This window comes from Eleginops maclovinus, chromosome 23 (assembly GCF_036324505.1).
Source record: "Eleginops maclovinus isolate JMC-PN-2008 ecotype Puerto Natales chromosome 23, JC_Emac_rtc_rv5, whole genome shotgun sequence".
Lineage (NCBI taxonomy): Eukaryota > Metazoa > Chordata > Actinopteri > Perciformes > Eleginopidae > Eleginops > Eleginops maclovinus.
Window position 1 is genome coordinate 3,265,884 of NC_086371.1, and position 18,242 is coordinate 3,284,125.

The window sequence follows — 18,242 nt, forward strand, 5'->3', positions numbered from 1 at the left end:
GATATTACACAATCTTCATAGGTTGTCTAGTACTCCTTATAACATGATAGCAGATCTTCATGAGCAGCAAGAGAGAGGCTTGTACAGATCATGCTGTAGCATGTCTGAAGTGGAAGCTGACTACATATTATGAGTAAATATAGAGACATATTCCTTTGTGAGAACCACTTCCCAATGATATCAGACCCATTTGCTTATTCTCTATGGGAACGTTTCACTGTAGTAATATAACAACAAACAAAAGACTCACTGTTGAATGTCGAGAGGGCACTGTTTGTGGTAGGGTAGTTTGCCTCCTGTGTGAAACCAAATGTCAATATTGACTTTTGTTTAATTACTGAACTTGCAATTCCTCCAGTATCCAGCAGGAGGCGACTCCACTGGCCGTAATCACACCAGGTTGTATAGAAGTCTATGAGAAAATGAACCTACTTCTTAATTGATTCAACACCTCAGTAAACATTTTCCTGATGAGTTTATGGTCACAATCTGTAGTTTCAAGACTTTTTCAAGACAGCATGGTGTTCATTTTTTTACTTATGGTTCCCATTTTAAGTTGCATTGACTTTGAAGCAATGCAATATTAGGCCTAAGGGCGGGACTACTTTGTGAATGACGGATCACTACCTCGGTGTTACTCAGTCTGGTTGCTCTCCTTTTATTAATGTGACCCTTTGACATTGTGTTTCCTCTCTCTCCCTCATGTTTCATTGCTGGTTGCAAAAGAATAAACTTGAGGCTTACCACAAACCATTGATCACATCATGGTAACTACATCAACCATGGTGTTTTAAAAAGACTAACCAAGCACTTTGGGTTTGTTTAAATCATGTATTTAAAAAACTGCAACCGTAATCCAGCAGTCACATTTGTTTGCCTGGAAATATAATTGAGTATTCTGTTTATTTATTTGGGAATGTCATGGGATGATTAAAGGCAAAGCATCCTCCCAGGTATCAGGGGGAGGTGACTGTATTTTCATTTTACCCCAGCCCCTAACACAGTCTGTTTACACCACTGATGCATCCTGCTCTGCAGAATATGATCAATTGCAATATGGTGTAGTAACAAGGCACACACTGGAATTCCCTCAGGATCTTCCCCATCGCGTCTCCTGTATGCTAACAGATTTGTGTCACATAATTACACAAGACAAAGAGATGTTTACCACACACCCATCATTTCCCCGTTTTATTCTGCACCACCGTTTTAAGTGAAAGCTCTCCCCGTTGCAGAGACAGGGGGGCGGGGTTTAGGACGTCCGTGGGGCTGAATAATTGATCTCTCTCTCGGTCAGGTTAGTGGGACGTTTCTCTCTCCATCCCCACTGTCTCCAAAAAACGGCTGTGATCGGCAGCTGCTTCACCATCCACGAACCACCACTACACCCCTCCTCTTTCTCCCTACGTGTGTGTGTGAGTGAGTGAGTGTGTGTGTGCAGGAAGAGGCAGCAGCAGCAAGCAGGAGGAGGCACCAAGGACGTCCTTCTTTTCCCAGCCCCAGGAGCCGGAGATGCGAGGGACGAGCAGTTAGATTAGCTGTTGCCTGCTGCAGGATAACTTCGCTGCAGCTCTCTGATCCTTGCCATTGGTGTGTGAGTGTGTGAGGAGGATTTCAACCAGTCGCCGGACAGAGGTAAATCGATGCTCTGAGGCGGCTGTTTCCATGCATTTCATCGGGTTTGGACGCTATCCGTGGTTCTGAAACCAGGCTCAAACGAGGAAGTGCATGTGCATCCCCGCTCATTTATACACCGTCTCTGTGTATTTGCACACTAATGCATCACCAGCTCGATTTTGAACACATTTTCAGCACATATTTAGCTGTTAACGTGCACGCTTTGCTGCGTAATTAACGAGCAGCTTGTTTGGTGCTGGAGTGGGATGGCTGTTTCCCTCCAATGGAGGATGGAAAGTTTTACCACATGATGATGATGATGAAAAACAAAATACACACCACTGGTTTCTTCCGGAGTCCTCATTCATGGCAGCAGATTGTCCTGACAAGCACGAGGGACTTGCACCGTGCACTTTCTGTAAACTCGAGAGGGTATTTTCTGATCGTCGTGACACATTACTCCAGTCAGTTCCTCACTAAAGCCCGGTATTCTTGAAAAAGATCCACATTTGTGAGGAAAAAACGAATGTTAGCTGCCGATTTGTGTGTAGATTTGAGCTTTTTGTGGCGTATTTCTGTGTGTGCAGGTTGTAATTGAACCATTGACCTTGATGTCCTTCGTCGTGTATTAGAGAACTTGCCATTATAAGCCTTTATGTGAATGCTTGGCTACATTCAGAAATGATTGTAGTATTTCTACAACCCTATTTAAATATTGAGTGCCTGTAGTAGAGGTTTCAGTGACCTCCTTATCCTTGCATTTCAAGAAACTCTACTATGTGCCCTATTGCTTGTTGCTTTTGCTGTGTTATCCATGCATTTGAGTGTGTTTGGGATTCATTATCATGAGGATCTTTTTGTTTTCTTTTTCCCAGATCTGGCCACAAAGGACTTCTCCTTTTCCGTCACTCTTGAATGTAACATCGCTCGGACAAAGAAGGCAGGGAATTTAAAGCCATCATCATGAATTTCGTAATGAAACAAGCGTTGGGAGGTAAGGTCGACCTTCATCTCCTCACTGTTGCACCTCAGAGTGTCTTGGTTGTTTCTGCTTTTTCCTGCAAACTTCCTCTCTGACTTTTAGATATTCAGTGTTATGTGGGGGAAGTCAGTTGATGTTTCATTTCTTTTTTCTTGCCGTATGTGTCCTTCCTCCATATCTGCTACCTGCTTGCTGCACGTATTTGCCCCTCGGGCTCACTGAGCACAGCTTACTGTAACAGGCTGCTGATTTGTAACATAAACTGAAGCGCATTGGCCAAAAGGGCATTTCACGATCCAGTGGATGCAATCTGCTAACCAAGATGTGTGAACACAGGTCTCAGCATTCATGTGGTTGCTGCAGCGAGTCTTATCTCAACCTGCTGAGCAAACATTTTCCACCTGAAGGGAAAAAAACACAATCAAGGTTGAATCTAATCTTCGATAATTTGATTCCAGCATGTGAGTGATTTTATAATTTTGCATGCTGCTGCTGCTTACGACTCCCTGGACATGGGATTATCAGAGCAGAGCGATGGATTCTGAAGGACTATGAGGTTGATAATGTGTGTAAATATGCAGATGGTGCCGTTGTAGGTGAAAGGGTCTCAGAGGTTTTGGTTATTTGTGCAAAGGGGATCCTCAGAGTAGAGTGGAAAATCATCTTGCCCTGGTCAGTTGTGGTTGGTGTCGTCAGGAGATGATCTGACTCGAATGTATCTGCATTACAAACCCTTTCTGGTCCTGATGCATCTCAAATATTTATGATTTAAGTCCCGGATCATTTGGTTTCAAGTCTTAAGCACCCATTCTGAACATTATCATCCCATTGAACGGTCATCGTTAATGTCCCCTTAATGCTTTAGAAGGGGCAGACTATACCAACCAGGGATATAGTTTCCTAGATTGGACTCTTACTATAACATTTCAGATCTGTTAAAAAATGGCATCCTGTTTCATAGTTCATCAAGCTTATTGTTCAGGGATTGGAGGTGCGGTAGAGGAGGATAATTTCATGGTTCCTATGACAATGAAGCATTTAAATCTGGCATTTCTGTCTCAGCTCCCTAAGTATATTGGCACCAAGGTTGGTATATCTAGAAAGACATTATGGTTTGTTAGCGCTCCAACACATTCTACTTAATAGGCTAAGGGGCGGGACATATCACAACAGAGCTGATATGCTAACCAATCAGAGCAGACTGGGCTCTGGTTTCAGACAGAGGGTGAAAAGAGGTGCTGCAGCACAGGCAGTATGAGAACAACAAAGAGCTTTTTGAACATTAAAGCATGGAGACATGTCCCAGGAGAGGATCAAAAAACTAATATGAACCTGGAAATTAGATTAATAGATCCTCAATGTTTCTCACTACCTTTTCCGAGTCAAATGTTTGAATCCACAAAGCTGTAAACAACTCGACTGACGATGGTGCAACTGTTGCGTTACATGAGTTATGGGATGAGGTCATTTTGTCACTGGAGACTGAGCTTCACATCATGTCTCATCTCACTGACGGAGTGTTTGACTGACAATACGAGTATTTGATCTTCACTGCCCGAGGGCTTTAAAGAAACTCTGACACTTGGTAGCTTATTCCTTTTTTGGGCACGTCGATAAATCACTTTAAATTATAGCAGAGAGATTTGGAGGATGTTATAGAGTCACCAAGAGACCCTATTAGTCTATTGTACATGTTTCACCTGATGACAAGGGGTTTATGAGTGGTTCACAGGTATGAAGTCAAGCTCTAAAGGGGCTTTAGGTTACTTAAATTACATTTCAAAGACTAAATCAGAACAGAAAAACATTTTGATAGCTACAATATTGCCTATTTTTTCACACGTCTCAATTTACAAACTATTATCTGACGTAAAAGAACATTAAGATTCAAATGCAGTGTGTAGTAATTGCACAATGCATGTAGTTATCCACACATTGAAGCTATAAAAACCATCCCTTCATCTATCAAGCTACACACACACACACACACACACACACACACACACACACACACATGCACACACTCTGTTTGACGGCCTGTTCTCCATTATGTGACTTAATGTAGCATGCAAGTGCAAACCAAACTCATCCTCAATCATTTACGTCTTGTCTGTTTGATTAAAAGCAGTCATTTTGTGCATCTTTCATATTGATACAAAATAAACCAAAGAACCTAAACTTTGATCTATCACTCTCTCAGCAATCCAGAGTAGAGGCTGCTGGTTGATCTCCTCAGATATGAAAGATAATGTGGATTCATTGGATCAGTTTTTACAGATCACAACACTGTTATTATAAAAGTCAATATGGGAGCAATCAGACATAGCTTCATTACAGATTACTGGAAATTGAATACACCACTGTTAATAGATACTGAATGTAACTGAGACAATAATTATGATATAATAAATAATAATGGATGATGTACTAATAACTTTTGGAAAATGTTGGGAATTAATGACGTACGAAATTGGAAAGTTGCCTCGTCATTTAGGAAAATGAAAATAGCAATGTTTCAAGAGATTGCACATAGATGTTTATATCATAAAGACTCAAATGGAAACCAATATCTGCCAGAAATGCCCAATATTACATCTGGATATAGGAATTGTATTGCCTGTAGCACAAAATTGTTAGCAAAAAGTCAAATTTATTGAGCGCTAATGTGCTAACACTCTGGCATGTTGCTTTATGATTGCTGGTTTCTGTTGCTGTGGTGTGTGTGTTGTGTGTGTGTGTGTGTGTGTGTGTGTGTGTGTGTGTGTGTGTGTGTGTGTGTGTGTGTGTGTGTGTGTGTGTGTGTGTGTGTGTGTGTGTGCGTTCACTGCTGGTGGTGTGTGAGTGCAGGTGCCCACCAGCAGGCTCGTACAGTGCCGAGCTCCCCGTCAATAAAGACGAGTCAGATCCGCTGAACTGTGCATAAAAGAAATTTCACACATGAGGAAGAGGAGGCAGTTTTTGCCGAGGCCTTCAACCTTAAGCAGAATATCTCTTTCCGTCACAGGCAGCAAGATTTTTCCTTTTTTTTCTCCGAAGGAGTAATGAGTTTTCAGTGTGCAGTGGATTAGCTGTGGGCTATTATCTCACTTCACTGTCTCTGTGCACTCTGAAGAGAGACTCCATCTGCTCTCATCCACGCTGTGATTTGCATGTTTTGTACGGGGTAGAGAGGACGGTCGCGTTGTATGACTTTTGCATATCAGGGATCACCAGAAGATGACAGGTTAAGTAAGGTGAAATGTGCAGTGAGGCGGCCATTATTGAGAAACAGAACATACACATGGTGTTCCCACTTATCCCACATACTAAATAAACCTTCAACTTTACTCACAATATTGGTTTAAGAGGATCATATTTCTACCGCTTAGAAAGAAATAGTCTGTTCCACTGCATACCAATAACAGGAAGAGGAGGAAGAAGGAACCCTTAATGGTCCCACCTCAGTAGCTTTTGGTCTTTTGGGGACTTGAACCAGTGACCTTCAGGTTCCCAAGCCAAGTCCCTACGGACAATACCCTGTTCCCTTTAGTGTTTACTTCCTGTCTGTCTCTTCTGCTGTTCCCTTTAGTGTTTACTTCCTGTCTGTCTTCTTCTGCTGTTCCCTTTAGTGTTTACTTCCTGTCCGTCTTCTTCTGCTGTTCCCTTTAGTGTTTACTCCCTGTCTGTCTTCTTCTGCTGTTCCCTTTAGTGTTTACTTCCTGTCTGTCTTCTTCTGCTGTTCCTTTAGTGTTTACTTCCTGTCCGTCTTCTTCTGCTGTTCCCTTTAGTGTTTACTTCCTGTCCGTCTTCTTCTGCTGTTCCCTTTAGTGTTTACTTCCTGTCCGTCTTCTTCTGCTGTTCCCTTTAGTGTTTACTCCCTGTCTGTCTTTTTCTGCTGTTCCCTTAGTGTTTACTTCCTGTCTGTCTTCTTCTGCTGTTCCCTTTAGTGTTTACTTCCTGTCCGTCTTCTTCTGCTGTTCCCTTTAGTGTTTACTTCCTGTCTATCTTCTTCTGTCTGTGTGTTTCTGATGGAGAAAATTAAAGTTTGTTGTCCACAGCTGACGTTAAATCGACCAAACTTCTTTCTCCGGATTGATATGACTGCACATAGTCCCTTTATCCTCCTTAGCAACAGTTTGTTCTCCTTAGCAACGGTCTGTTAGCGTAAAATAACAGACCTCTTGAAGGTCCAAAGTGACCAATCAGATCAGAGTATTCATCTAAGCCATGCGGTAAAAGCATTTGAAAGCACTCGTCTGGTCCTTTGGAGAATACATAAATAAAAGCCTTAGAAGAAGCACTTCAAGGACAGTCGGGCTTTTAGAGCCACTGGCCATAGCATATCAGTGACATGTTCGGAGAAAAGTAAGGACAAATTAGGAATTGATTCAGTCTGCAGGGCACTTAGAGCAAAGTGTGTGTTTGTCGGAGTGTGGAGGACTCGTATTGCAAGAACAGGAAACCGTGCAGCGGGAGAGGGGAGCAATGACTGCAGATGACATCGTTAAAAATGCTGGTAAATAGAAGTCATCTTCGCACCTCTCTCCATAAAGATGCAACTCCAGCCTTTCCCTCCTCCCCCTCTTTCTGCCTCCTCCCCTGGCCTCTCTGGCCTCAGCCTCTGCAGAAGACGAGGAGGAGAATGAGGTGTAGGAGGAGATGAAAATTGACAAATTGATCTTTAAAACTGGGTGTTATATCATCAGCAGCAGAGGTTGTAAAGTCGCGGTACACTCGGGACCAGCAGAGGCTGTAATCTCAGTTTAATGGAAGATGTTTTCTGTGGCCTCGGAGTTTCTCCCTCTCTCCTCGGTCCTCTCCTACGTCATCCCTTTATTTATTACTCTATTCTCACCTCCCTTACCTTCCTCATCTTCAGCCACATTTCTTCACACCTTTATTTACACCCTCTCTCGGTTCTTCATCACTCCTCTTCCTTTCTGCATACCTCCCTAACCCTCTACTTTTACTCCATCCCTCCCTTTATCTCCTCCGATCCCTCAATTCAGCTTACCTTCGATTGTATCACTCCCTCCGTCCTGCGACGATTACAGTAAGTCTAAAAGGGCGAGGCAACGAACCTTCAATCAGGCAGCCACTGGGAAAAATGGGACGTGTGTGTGGGACGTGTGTGTGTGTGTGTGTGTGTGTGTGTGTGTGTGTGTGTGTGTGTGTGTGTGTGTGTGTGTGTGTGTGTGTGTGTGTCGTGATGAGAGAGAGGGTGGCTGTGTGTGATAAACAGTCAGCGAGACTCGGTTGGACCTTAGTAGTCGGCTTTAGCTGGCATTAGATGATAAAGTATGTGTGTGTGTGTGTGTGTGTGTGTGTGTGTGTGTGTGTGTGTGTGTGTGTGTGTGTGTGTGTGTGTGTGTGTTTCTGTGTGCCATAGTAACATGTAGGGAGAGAGAGAGAGATGATGCAGTTGCACACACATAAAAACACAAAATTGGAGAGCAACACACCGGTGAGCACTGACACACACCACCAGGATGGAAAAAGGATCCAATTCAAACCAACTGACGTACTGATAAACAGATTTGAGCACACACACGCACGCACGCACGCACGCGCACACACACACACACCACACGCGCACACACACACACACACACACTTACTTTATCATCTAATGCCAGCTAAAGCCGACTACTAAGGTCCAACCGAGTCTCGCTGACTGTTTATTTTGAAACGGGAGAGCTGTAGCTCACCAGGAGAGCCTTTAGACAAATGTAAACATTTTATAAGAAGACAAACATCTCGTAGTCTACAGAATAAACATCCCTGAATAATAACAGTGTGTGTTCTGCAATGCATTCAGGCAGGATGCAGAGAAACACAGTGAGTCGGGGATTTGAGTAACTCAAACAAAGCAAACGCACAATGCTATCAATCATTTTCAGATTTAAATTCCTCTATTTTCTTGTGCCAACCAGAAGTGTTGAAGCTTATTTTGAAAGCAAAAAAACAAGGTTATATTTGTATTCGTGTTCCATTATGTTACGGAAGTAAGCAAAGGAGTCCAATGGAGGCATTTCAGGCAGACAGGAAATGTGTTTGAACACACACACAGGGATTTTAGCCTTTGCAGACCATTTACATGCACTAAAACCTATATAAAAGGAAAGGGAACACTCCAAAAAGCATAATAGGGCCTTTTAAACTAAATATTATTGGCCTCGTGGAGTTTTGTTGTGTTATTGGTGCATATTCTGAGCAAAGTGGCTCTTGCTGCACAGGTTAGTCCATTGGACAATATTGACATGTGGTTTTACTCTTATTACAGTAATTCAGTCGTCACTGAACAGAATCTCTGGATAGAAGTTGAGTGTTTTGCTCAAGGGTATATATATATACAAAAACAACAAGCATTTTCTTACATTTTGATTCCCAAGCTGCCTTTGCCACCCACCGCGGCTAATGCCACTGTAAAGTAGTCCAGTCTTGCACAGGATGACCTATACTATTGATATTGTAACTGAAAGGTAATATGCTCTATACTTTATGAGGAAATTCCCCGTGCTCTGGTTGTGTTCACATAGGAGATAAAACATAATTATAGTAAAGGATTAATTAGGATTAGCTGAAGCCCCCTGGAGGGTATAGAGTTATATTGAGATTTTAACTCATGTGTGACCTAACAACCCCCGCTGGGTTTATTTTTTGTTTACTCCATTTCATTTTTTATATAACATCTGTTTTCCTTTAGTGTTTCAAACTGACTCCTCTCAATGGTAACGCGGATATTTCCCCCATAATGTACCTCCCTTAAAGTGAGCGCTTAAAGAAACCCACATTTAAATCGATGGCTTTACATGCCCTCTTCTTCATGTTGGCTCGTCTTACTTCCCCTTTCATCTTCCTCTTTGCTCTGCCCTCCTGCTCCGTCGCTCTCTGCTAATGAGGCTGATGTGGACTGTGGGTTCGTGAGCTGAAGGCATGGCCTGCGTCCTCCTGCTTTCTATAAAAGAGCTGAGGGACGGAGACTGCCTTTGAACAGCAACCAGAGTTGATTATAAAAGTGTCTTTATAAGCTCTGATTTGAAATGGGAACGTTGCCATATGTTGCTGAAACAGGGCTTTTATGCAGTCAGGGTTGGGAGGGTTACTCTAGAATCCCAGATATTTAGGATCAGAAATGATTTTATTGATAGGAAAACCTGCCTTTCATGAAGCATATTCAGGCAGTCACCAACAGTGAAACACAAAATCACATGCTACGGTTTTAAAAAGGAAATGCTCCTCTGTAGTTTAATACACACAGTTAAGCTCTCACTATTTTATGAATATACACCTGCTGAATAAAAACAGAACAACTGAACAAAGGAATTGAAAACCTTAAAGCAGATTCAGGCAGTAGGCGTATAGATTAAAGTATTAGCTTTCAGAACAGAACAGTTTACAGAGGAGAGATAACATCTGATCCACTCAGGATTATGAAAAGTAGTACGATTTTTTAAAAGTTAGAAATTTGAAAAAATGTGTAAATTTGAGAATTTACAAAAATAAATTACATTTTTTTGGGGAAACGTTTTATTTTTCGGGGAAAAATGTTTCACTTTTTGGGAATTATTTTTTTACTTTTGGGGAAAACGGTTTCTCTTTTTTGTAAAAGTTTCATTTTTGGGAATGATTGGATATTTCAAAAAAGGTTGAAACTGGAAAAAGGTCCTGCTCGTAATCCCCATTTTGTTTTTAAATGTAACAGTAATCAGATTTGATGTAACTGTAATCCTGATTACGTGACCACGTGTTATCTGTTACTCCCAAAGCCTCGTAGTTCAATCAGCATGACTGTGAAGGACTGCATTTTATTAACACCCTTTAGACCAAAACAACCCAATACTTTACAGTTTATTGTCAAATCTTTTCTGTACAATGTCTGTTTTAATCAGGCCACCAACATGCAGCACACCTCACAGCGCTTTAACACAGGCTTAGATAACTCAACACCTCCTTTCTATACGACACAAGCTTCCTGACGGATTTCATATGAAAACTTTGCGCTTGGTTGGGCAGCCGCTATGAGGAATTCAAATGAGTTTCTTCACACTTAACTGGCTTTTCGGTCGACTTGGCACATGAAAACTAATGTTTTATGGCGGATATCAGCCTATATGAACCCAATTCAGAGAAATGAGCCAGAGAGGAGAGGCAGTGTAATGCTGATAAATGGATGTGCAGTAATGATGTATGCCCTCTTCAAACACCTCCACCGCACAGCACACTGCCTTTGTATCATTTATGGTGCACAGCCTTCCCTTGGGGACAAACAACAACACAGATTTCTAAAAAATATTTTGAACAAATACTCCTTGGGAACGTTTATGGACACACATCAAAGATAACAAAGAATCATTCCTCCTTCTCTTCTCCATTGCTGACATACCTAACTATTATTTATTTGTTATTATTAATGTTTGTATTTCTAATCTTCTCTTTTTCCATACCACGTCTTATAATGTCTATGTTAGGGTCATGGGGGAGTGGAGTTTGTTAATGCAGTATACCTCCAGTATTTCACCGTTCTATATGAAAACAAATGTATTAAAATGTTCTTTTTTTATTTTGATAAAGGTTTGATAACTCAAATCTATACATAACATTAGTTGTACCAGCAGGAAAGTTAAATATAGCACCTTATTACACAGCTTCGATGAATACTCCATTCCGATTGGTCAATTCGGACATTTCAGAGGCTGATATTTTCCGCTATCAGACCGTTGCTAAGGAGAACAGACTGTTGCTAAGGAGGATTTGACTTTGACTTTGTGCAGTCCTATCGATCCGCGGAAAGAAGTCTGGTTGATTTGATGTCAGCTGCAGACAACTAACATTAGTTTACTCCATCAGAAAATGGCTGAATTGTCCTTTTTCAATAACGAAAACCTCGCTGCACATTAATCGTTACTTATTCTTCATAATTTCATTAGAAATCTCAGATTAACGGAGACAGGTTTGCACATTAGCGTTGTGTTTACTAATGTAGTTTAACAATAGGCCAGTCAATGGACATTTGGTTATGAAGCTCATAGGAAGCTCACTGGAATCTAAACCTGGCTCGCCTGAAGAGGGCAATATAAAGAGGAAGTGTCAGTCGGCACTTGATGGATGATTTGGTATTTTATTCGTCATCATGGTCCGGCAACTTCCCCTGAAGGCCTTTGTGTCACCCTGTGTGTCTTTCTGTAAGAACCACAGTGGACTGACAGAGACGGACCTTCAGGGATTCAGATTTCCAGATAGTCAACACAATAATTAATACGTGTTTCCTTTTCTACCCCAGGTTATGGGACAGTTTTCGGGCACATGTGCTCTTTTTTGCAGCAACCATGGGGTTCATGCACACAGACACGTACAGAAAATCAATACCGTCTACCACAGGGAGGTTATGGTTTCGATTTGTTTGTTTGTCAACAGGATTACGGAAAACCAATTAAATTTGGAGCAAATCCGAATCAGGGGCGGACACATTATTAAATTAGTTTGCAGTTTTGATTCCCAATTGCTTTGTTTGCCCAATTCCCAGTTGAATCAAGTCAAGACTAAGCCTAATTAAGTCATTATTAAAAGTAGGCAATTAATAGTGTACCTTTTGTCCGTACTGTGAAAATAATGCTAACAATGATATTGAATTCCACACTTCCCTGTATGAGTGTTATAAAAAACATCCATACTGAGTATTTGAAATTGTTTCAATGAGATACAGCTTTTTTTTTAACATTTCTGAGAATCAAAAATGGAATTAAATATCTGTATTTTCAAAGTACAGTATCCAAGAAGTGCCAGTAATGTGTTTTAATACAAGAGTTTTTTCTAAACCTGGTCAAATATATATGAAGTTGATCATTTCCTCTTCAGACTTCTACACCCAGACAGGTTTTATGTGTGCAGTAAAGCACTATATACTCCCACCTTCCATAATAATTGCGATTGATTGACATTCTCCGAATTGAGGGGGTTTTTGTCTGCCCTGCAACAGCCTGCCGGGGGCGGTCAGTCACACAACTGCACAGGGAATCCCCATGTGGCCGACGCAGCTGTCAATCAAATCTTTGCAAAATAACAACCTCCATGTGGAAAGAACAGGAGAGGAATGGGCAGTAAAGACACCCTGAATGAACTGGACAAATGAAAAAAAGCACCCACTATTTTAATGGACGTTCCAAACAGCTTAGTTTTTAGACACTACGTGAGACGATGGGATCATTGTGTCTTGGCTTAGAAATATAAATGTTGATCCTGGTCCAATCAGGCCGTCACAGAAAGTTGATCAGGACAGAGAAACTGAAGGCTTTCTGGATCAGCGTTATGTGTCATTCAACATCGATGTTAGCAAGCCTATTCTTTGTGAGTGGGGGTTATGGCTACCTCCTGATAACAGTCTATAATATTCAATCTACTTTTACCTCTATTTTTGGTCTCCTCCTCTCCTGATGGAAAAATCATGCTATTTAGGAGCTAAATGTGCCACTGTTTCTGGCTAAACGTTGCTAACTCTATCTGTTTGTTATTTGGATCTTGAAATCACTCATCTATATAACATTAGTAATAATTCTGAGTGCATGGCTAACCAAGCAATTTCCCTTTCTCTTAGCTAGCTCACTCTACTTATACATTTGTTAAATTACTGTGTTTTTCCCGCCAAAACGATACACTTCTTTAGACATAGCAGCAGGCTAACAAGCTAAATAACCACTGATGAAACATTACGACCAGTTCTTTAACATATCAGGAAATGAAGTGATTATTACTCATTTTTGTGGACATCATGGACAAAGCTAAAGCCACGATAGCATATGTTCAATTTAGTTTCTTTCTTAACACCTTTATTATTTTATCCTGTGTGAACCTGTGAGTGATTTCATGCAATCTTACTGCTAGACTTTCTTATTCATGTCAATTAAAACACACATGTACAGTTACAAACACACTAAAACCACATGGCAATCCGCTCAGTCATCCGAGTACACACACACACACACACACACACACACACACTACATTTCTTGTGCTTGTCGTTGCTAATTACATCCCCGAATAGCTTTTCTCCCTGATCCTGGTGGAGAGTTCGGGGAATGAAAACACTTTACCTGCGTTTCTGTGGAGCTGCCGGTGCTTAGTACTGATTCACGCTTTGACCTAGAAAGCGCTTAATAGCGTACGCTGAGGCGGCATGACACTTAACCATACAGCGCGATGAGAGGGATGACTGGATAATTCATATTAACCCTATGGAGCAACCTCTATATTGTGTTAGTGTGTGGCTGTACAGAACAACCATACAGTGTTTAATATCAACACTATTCTGCTGATGTTATTACTGAAATCTGCGGTTGACTTACATCTCTCTCCTGGTGTTTTTAAGCATTCAATTGACCATTTTCAAATATAATATAGAAAAATACAGCTTATTTATGAGTTTTATGTGTGACACCACCTGTACACATATCCTTAGTTGACCAATGACCTTGACCATCGTCCTCAGTCAATATTTAATGATTTAATGTCTTGGTTTTTTCTGTTCCAATGAGGCAGAAACAACTCAAAACTCAAATGTCTTGGGTTGTAAATGGATGTATACGTGTTTTACTCGACAGGTTTGTTTGCAGGGCGCTGACAGTGTATACATTTGTGAAATCAATGCCAAGAATCTATAACAACAGCCGCTGGCATCTGTCCAGACAGATCGGTGAGTGGGATGAATCAGCAAGGTACTTGAAAAGGATAGGGATGTTTGGGGTCATTTTAAGACTACTTATTTTATTCTTTGAAACAGCTTTGGTCTCATCGTTCTAGTTTAACAGAAAGACATCATTACTTTGAGCTGTTAAAACCCTTCCTCACCACTTATGCTAAGCTCTGAAGTCTAAAAGTCACTTGGTGTTTGCATATACATCAGGTTTAGTCACCTAATATTTTATAGACATTGACCTAAGCTATCATCTTAAAAGGTACGAATATATTTAAGGAAAAATAACACAAAGGAACAACATAAATAACCGACTAATCACAAAGAAAAGGAAAGCATCATAGTGTGTAACGGCTTCAATGGGACAGACCGCCTCTGAAAACAGGAACGTTATCTCATATTTTATTAATGAGTCCAGCCACAAGTTTTGGAGAAACCAAAAAACAAAAGATGTCCAGACTGGTTTTGGGCAAAACAACAACATATGCTAGATGATACCTGGGGCCTGTTTGCACCTGTCCCATAAAGGGCTGACAACATAAATCCCATTGAACACTGTTAGGTATTGTTTTGAATGCCTCTACCATATAAATCAAACTGGGTTATTTAATGTTCATTGCTGCTTATTGAATATATACCCATCCTTCTTCGTCTCCCTATTTCAGCGACCTGCAATAACCCTTCACTGAAGACGCTTTTATATCTAGTGAGAAGAAAGGGATAACATAAACAGCCTATCATGTGTAGTGTGACTTATACAGCACTGTGATAAAGCCACTAATGTACAGGAGAATGAAGAGCTGCCAGGAGTAGAGTAACAGATAATGGAAGATGCTCCTTTCTCCTCTGGCATGCAGCTCACTGACACTCAGCAGAACAATTTGAGTGTCTTTGACTGTGAAAGCAGCTCTGTGCAAAGGCAGGTCATGTGTTTACTGTTAAAACAAAGTCACAAAGACATGCAAGTAACCTTTTATCAGATGATGTCAGTCTACTGCTGCGGCTGCCATGCTTCTGCAATGCTGCAACTCAAACTATAAGCTGCTTCTAATTAAATTAAACATTCCAAACGTGAGTTTTCTGACCGAAATGTACTTTCATGATCAATGCAAATGTTTCAAATATGATAATTCCCTCTAACATTGCAAATCATATTGCAATTGCAAAAATCCCTCTAGATAATCTCAATTAGTTACCTTTTCTGTAGCAGTGCTGGAGGCTGCAGGCTGCAAAAATCCCTTATTGCTCTGCTCATGATAATAAAACATATCATGAATAATACATGCCTCCCGAAGATGTCAAATGCACAAAATCTGACATCTTCGGTTGTTGGCAATGCAAATCCTAAGTGCCAGGCTCCTCCAACAATTCCACATACCATTAAATTAAGACATAAAAGAAGCAAGGAAGTAAAATAGTAGAATAAAGCATGGTGCATGTGATCCCAGTGAATTAAACAATGTGTAAATGCAAGAAAAACACCCGTTGACGGATGCAAGAACAAATTCACAGGCACACGGTATCATACATGAACACACACACACACACACACGCACACACACACACACACATATTGAGAGACAGAGAACATCAGTGGCTCCACAGACGGGCTCCCTCTCCACCTCTGCAGTTGGGGGGGAAATGACTCATCTGTCGGGCCTTCGTGTTTGCACCTACATTATGCAACATCGCTTCGCCGACTGTCCGTTTACCACGATTTAACATCAACCAACAACTGTTTAGTTTGTGTCAACAGAGATGAGCGGATGCAAGAAGTATAACTCCGGGTCAGAGTGCAAATGTTTTAAAACAAATACACACAACGAAGTCATTCAGCTCAGCCACTGGAGTGTGGAAGTTACTGAAAGGATTCTCTGCAGGGATTCTGGGGAATTAGAAAGTTTGATTTTCTGCTACAAACTTTTATAAAGGCAAAGCTGCTCTGATGTGGAAGCCAGAGGACAGGTTAGCTTTCATTAGCATATTTGAGTCACTACCTACGAGTCCTTTTTAGTGTTTTTATCTGGCAGGATAAGGCTGCTTTGTCCATGGAGAAAAAGACGATAGTGCAAATATGAAAGAGGAATCAGGATGCTTCAAATTTGGAACAAAATGTTGCACCAAAAAGGTAAATTCATCTTAAACGGACCCAGAGTCTAAGAGAAAACTGAACAAAATATTTTAGCAGGTTCGTTCAAAATAAAATATCTAAAAATGAGCTTTAGCTTGCTGTCAGAGGTGCACACAATTCAACTAAAATTAGACATGTTTTTTAATGTTGTTTTATCAATTTAATTTTAGTTAAGTGAATTAATATATTATTTTATTTATTAGTTTTTCTATTAAAGATTTGGCAAAAAAAACCCCACAGTTTCTTCAGTTGGTTCAACCAGGATGCCTATGTAACATGTTAAAATAGCCAAATGCATAACTTTATTTATGCAGACAACATAGTGAATTCTTACAGTGTTTTTCTCAAACCAGGCGAATTTGGCTTGCTTGAATTTGAAACACCAGCCTGGTTAAATGGCCCGACGAGTAAGATGATAAACATATGCTGAAGAGTCTTAAAATCAGGCATTGAAATCCTTGAATCATCTATTTCCCCTAGATAGTTTGAGGAAGTGGAACCACTGTTGCCTAAAATATCCCTGGTGACGTCTTCCCTCCTTAGATAAGCACTCATTTTCCACTTGGCTCTGTTCTGCATCACGCTGCTCCGCTCCGCACAGGGAGGACAACATGTATCTGGCCCGGGTGAAAAAGCAACAGCTGACCTTCACTGCACCCTCTTGACCGTCATCCAATATGGCCGCCCTCTACAATATGTCCCCTTGGCACAGAGTGACCGTCCGCTGACCTCAGCTTGAGTTAAACCTTCATCTACATTCACTTAGGAGTGATTCCCCTTTGCATTCAGAATCGCACCACACAAACACAGACACACTTGTCACTGAAAAACAAACAGAATGACTCATCAATTATCTCCACTGCAGGGTGAGCTGGTCCATTAAGCTGTGTGGCTCCATTTGGTGCCGGACCATTAATCAGAACATTTCTTCTGTCTGCTGCTAACTGCCTCTGCAGGTGTGTGTGTGTGTGTGTGTGTGTGTGTGTGTGTGTGTGTGTGTGTGTGTGTGTGTGTGTGTGTGTGTGTCTTCACCCCGCACACCAGTGTGTATGCAGAGGTGTTTGTGGGGGAAGGTCTGGAGGCATCCGAGCGGTCACTTTGGATATGGCTGAAGGTTGAGACATGCAGCAGCAGAACGCCCAATCAGATTTAACTCAAGGTCACACCGCAGGCTGCCGGCTTCTGCTCTCACCGCTACAGAGAGCTCTGCAGGATACCTTGTTATGGGGTTGTTTACTTCTTTCCTGTTACTGATTGTATCACTACAAATGTGGCCAATATATTGAATACAAGAGGACATAGGGGCATAAGGAGATATATAACTATATTTCAGTCAGACAACTCGCCTGTTTCATTAATATGTTTATGACAAACAGTATATAGTGTGAGTTTGGCGTCTAGGCTCTGGCTTCATCACTCCACATACTAACAAAACACATGAGTGATGATTAGATAACTATCCCCCGAGCCTACAGAAGCTAGGGAGGAAGATGGGGTGGTGGTGGGGCAGGCGAGCATCGCCAATGTGAACGCAGCAGCAGCGAGGTGAAGGCGTTAGCAGCGTGGAAACAGCAGTGGCGGCAGCAGCATTACCGAGGCAGAGGTAGGCAGATCCAACAGCTGAATAGAGCGCCAGATTAGGAGACTATGTTTGGTTGGTTGCAAGTGTGACGAGGGGCGTTATGTGCGAATGTATCATTGGTGCTCGAGTTGACTGCCTGAACTAGCTCGCAGGCTCTGCCCCATTTATAGAAATGTAAACAAAGATTTTGCTCACATTCAAACATTGGACATTTCACAAAAATGTGAGGGCAGCAACTTTTCCCCCTACTGTCTGGAAAACA

The 18,242-nt window shown here is 41.4% G+C and overlaps 1 protein-coding gene across 2 annotated transcripts in view; it reads left to right on the forward strand.

Annotated features, from left to right (window-relative positions):
• Positions 1–1,328: 1,328 nt before the first annotated feature.
• The window catches only part of LOC134860251 (complexin-1-like), a 51,606-nt gene continuing 34,692 nt past the window's right edge, over positions 1,329–18,242 (forward strand). Inside the window, exons 1-2 of one of the 2 annotated variants that reach the window (XM_063877148.1) lie at positions 1,329–1,635; positions 2,493–2,611. In XM_063877148.1, coding sequence (XP_063733218.1) covers positions 2,581–2,611 — 31 coding nt within the window. In that variant the 5' untranslated portion in view covers positions 1,329–1,635; positions 2,493–2,580. Of the gene's footprint in view, positions 1,636–2,009; positions 2,082–2,492; positions 2,612–18,242 lie in introns of those variants that run through there. The other variant, XM_063877149.1, reaches the window with a different exon arrangement.